This window comes from Monopterus albus, unplaced genomic scaffold (genome assembly GCF_001952655.1).
Source record: "Monopterus albus unplaced genomic scaffold, M_albus_1.0 scaffold3.1, whole genome shotgun sequence".
Taxonomy (NCBI): domain Eukaryota; kingdom Metazoa; phylum Chordata; class Actinopteri; order Synbranchiformes; family Synbranchidae; genus Monopterus; species Monopterus albus.
The window spans coordinates 7,245,465-7,248,104 of NW_018127883.1; the positions used below are offsets into that span (position 1 = coordinate 7,245,465).

The 2,640-nt window shown below is 44.1% G+C and overlaps 1 protein-coding gene across 15 annotated transcripts in view; it reads left to right on the top strand.

Annotated features, from left to right (window-relative positions):
• lrrfip2 (leucine rich repeat (in FLII) interacting protein 2) overlaps nt 1–2,640 on the top strand; it is a 20,069-nt gene that overhangs the window by 11,761 nt on the left and 5,668 nt on the right. For 7 of the 15 annotated variants that reach the window (XM_020598049.1, XM_020598014.1, XM_020598022.1 and 4 more), the window contains 5 exons: nt 60–116; nt 475–528; nt 641–697; nt 1,185–1,256; nt 1,983–2,024. In XM_020598049.1, coding sequence (XP_020453705.1) covers nt 60–116; nt 475–528; nt 641–697; nt 1,185–1,256; nt 1,983–2,024 — 282 coding nt within the window. The remainder of the gene's footprint in view (nt 1–59; nt 117–474; nt 529–640; nt 698–1,184; nt 1,257–1,982; nt 2,025–2,640) is intronic. The other 8 variants (XM_020598103.1, XM_020598093.1, XM_020598120.1 and 5 more) reach the window with 3 other exon arrangements.

A 2,640-nucleotide genomic window follows, 5' to 3' on the forward strand; every position in this document is an offset into this window, starting at 1 on the left:
CTTTCCTGCTACTGCTTTCCTCTAAACGGACTTTTCCCTGCTCCCCTCCTCTCTGATAGGGCATCACTTCCTCGTCCTCCACTATTGGCATGGGGCTGTCTCGCAGCTACAGCACGGTCAGTTCCTGTACAAGCCTCTAGTTACCTTCAGAAGTAAACCTTCCCCTCTCTTGTGGCCGCATACATCTGACAGGATGCCTAGGGTAGCTAGGACCCTGTTTATATTTAGCTCCTGGACCCTGAGCCACTTAGCAGTGGCCAGTAATTTGTACTTCATTTGGATAAGGCAGGAGTTTGTGTGAAGCCAGGGCTTTTGTTGTAGAACACTGAAACAAGTAGCCTTCTTGTCATTTCTGTTTATTTCATGGCCCAGAGAAAATCATTTTGCTTGAATCTGATTAGTTAGTGCATGAAAGATTCATATTCCCTATTATGCTTTTCTGAGTCCTGCATTGTCTCCTGCGTGTGCCCTCAGGCCTCCATTCATGATGACACTGGTCTTTGTGGCTTTGGCTACAGTTCAAGAGCTGTAAGTCATCTGAATATTTGACACAGTGTTTCAACAGTGTACTGTTGTGCCTGTGGGCTGATGTCTGTCTTCATGCTGATCCTCTACCCTGTCCTCCTCCTTCAATCCACAGCCCTCTGAGCATAGCTGGTACTCCTCTGGAGCCAGTTCCACTCGCAGCAGCCCTGCGGTGAGCACCTTAAAACCACCGCCACCTCGAATGATGTCAGCTAACACCACACACAGACACTCACTGCTAACAGGCTCCCCCTAGCCTCTTCTTCCCTCATCCTAGGGATAATTTTGATCACTCGCACCAAACTGGCTACAGCTTACCTTAGGGAACAGCATCTGTGATTGACATTGTGTGAATTAAGAATTTCTTCTGCAGTGCTGTGCAGACTAAGATGTTGCAGTAAGGTTCTCTTATGTTGATGCATTTGAAAAATTGATCCTAATTGCATGAATTGGCATTACCCATAGGGTTGCAGTCTTCAGAGTAATCCAGTAGTCTGTTAAATGCAGACTTCTACTGGATGTCTATGGATCGTTGTTTGAATAAGAACTGTGTGTATGTCAATGAAAGCCTTGGGCATGCAGCCATCTTACATTACTTGGGTTCCTCAACATGTGCGTATGTGTGCGTTTCTGTTTGTATGTGTGTGTATTCCTGCCAGACTTCCTCAGATGATGATACTGTAAGCAGCGTGTCCCAGGAACACCGCAGCAGAGGCCGCAGGGACAGTGTGGTGAGCTGTAGGGACTCAGCTGGACAACATCCAAATTGACTTATGTCACAGTAGTTGATCTGTTGTATCACCCTTTCCTTCTGTCCTTTATCCTTTGATTAAACTCTTTGGCCTTTTGTTATTTCTCCATCTCTATCATCTTCCTCCTTCCTTTCTCCTTTCTTCCTTCCTGTGTGTGTGCTATAAGCAGTCGTCTGACTTCTCAGATATTAATGAGTCGGCTGCTGATTATTTCAGCCGCTCCAACCGAAGGGGCAGTATTGTGTCTGACCTCGATGATTTGAGCATTCCAGATCTGGACACTGTAAGTGGCTAACCTCACAACAGTGGACTGGGTATTGCAGTGCAACACTGATGACAAATGAACTATTTTAGAACTTATCCATGATTAAAAATGACTGTGCTTTTTATTAACAACCTTATAAATGAGTAGATTGCTATGAAGGTAGCTGCAGTGGATGTGACAGTAGTGCTGCAGGAGCAGCATGGGCTCGATAACGTCTTTAACAGAGTGGTGTGATTCACTCAGTGCTTTATTTGCTTGTTTGTTTGTCAACTCTGTATGATCTGTGAACATGCAGCACTTATCCCAGACTCACTGAATCCCGGATTAACTCCCTGATTTACAGATGAGGAAACGGCACCGAGCATGACCGCACATGGTGTGTATTCTCACAATAATCTGTATCTCATCTTAAAAAAAAATGTTTTTTTTTTTTCTTTCAGCTGGATGAAAAATGTGAGAAACAGTATTCAGAATACAGTCGGGTGAGTGTGGCATTATTTTGTATTTTACTTTACTCATTCAAATTTTTCACCAAGCACCTAGTTGGTTTTTATCAGGGAGTAGTAAAACTCAGTAGCTACATAAGTAGAGTTCCTACACTCCAGGCCTATGTAGAGACGCCAGTATCGTTGGACACAGTTGTTTGGTCAACAAAGCCCTTCCTTCCTTTCTTTCACTCCCTCACAAAGTGAATAAGAAAATGGAAAAAATGACATATGTTGCTCAACAATGATTGATTATGCCTGATAACATATGTCATCACAGAAGGCAATAGGTTAAATCATACACTGAGCTGTTAATTAGTAGGTAGTTGCACAGTAACCTCAGCAACACATCAACGGAGAAGCACAATGCTGCTTTTAAACCCACAGCCTCTGGTGATGGTGAACTAGATTGTCAGGTTTAACTCTACTTCAGCACGTGATGATGCCTCCCTCAGGAGGAGCTGAATATGGCGGGGTCATTTTTAGGTGGTGTGAACAACAAGTCAGAATTGTACTGTTTTTGTGTTTTGTTCTGACTGGAGTTTTGTGTGTGTGTGTGTGTGTGTGTGTGTGTGTGTGTGTGTGTTCCCAGCCGTCATCCCCCTGTGCCACC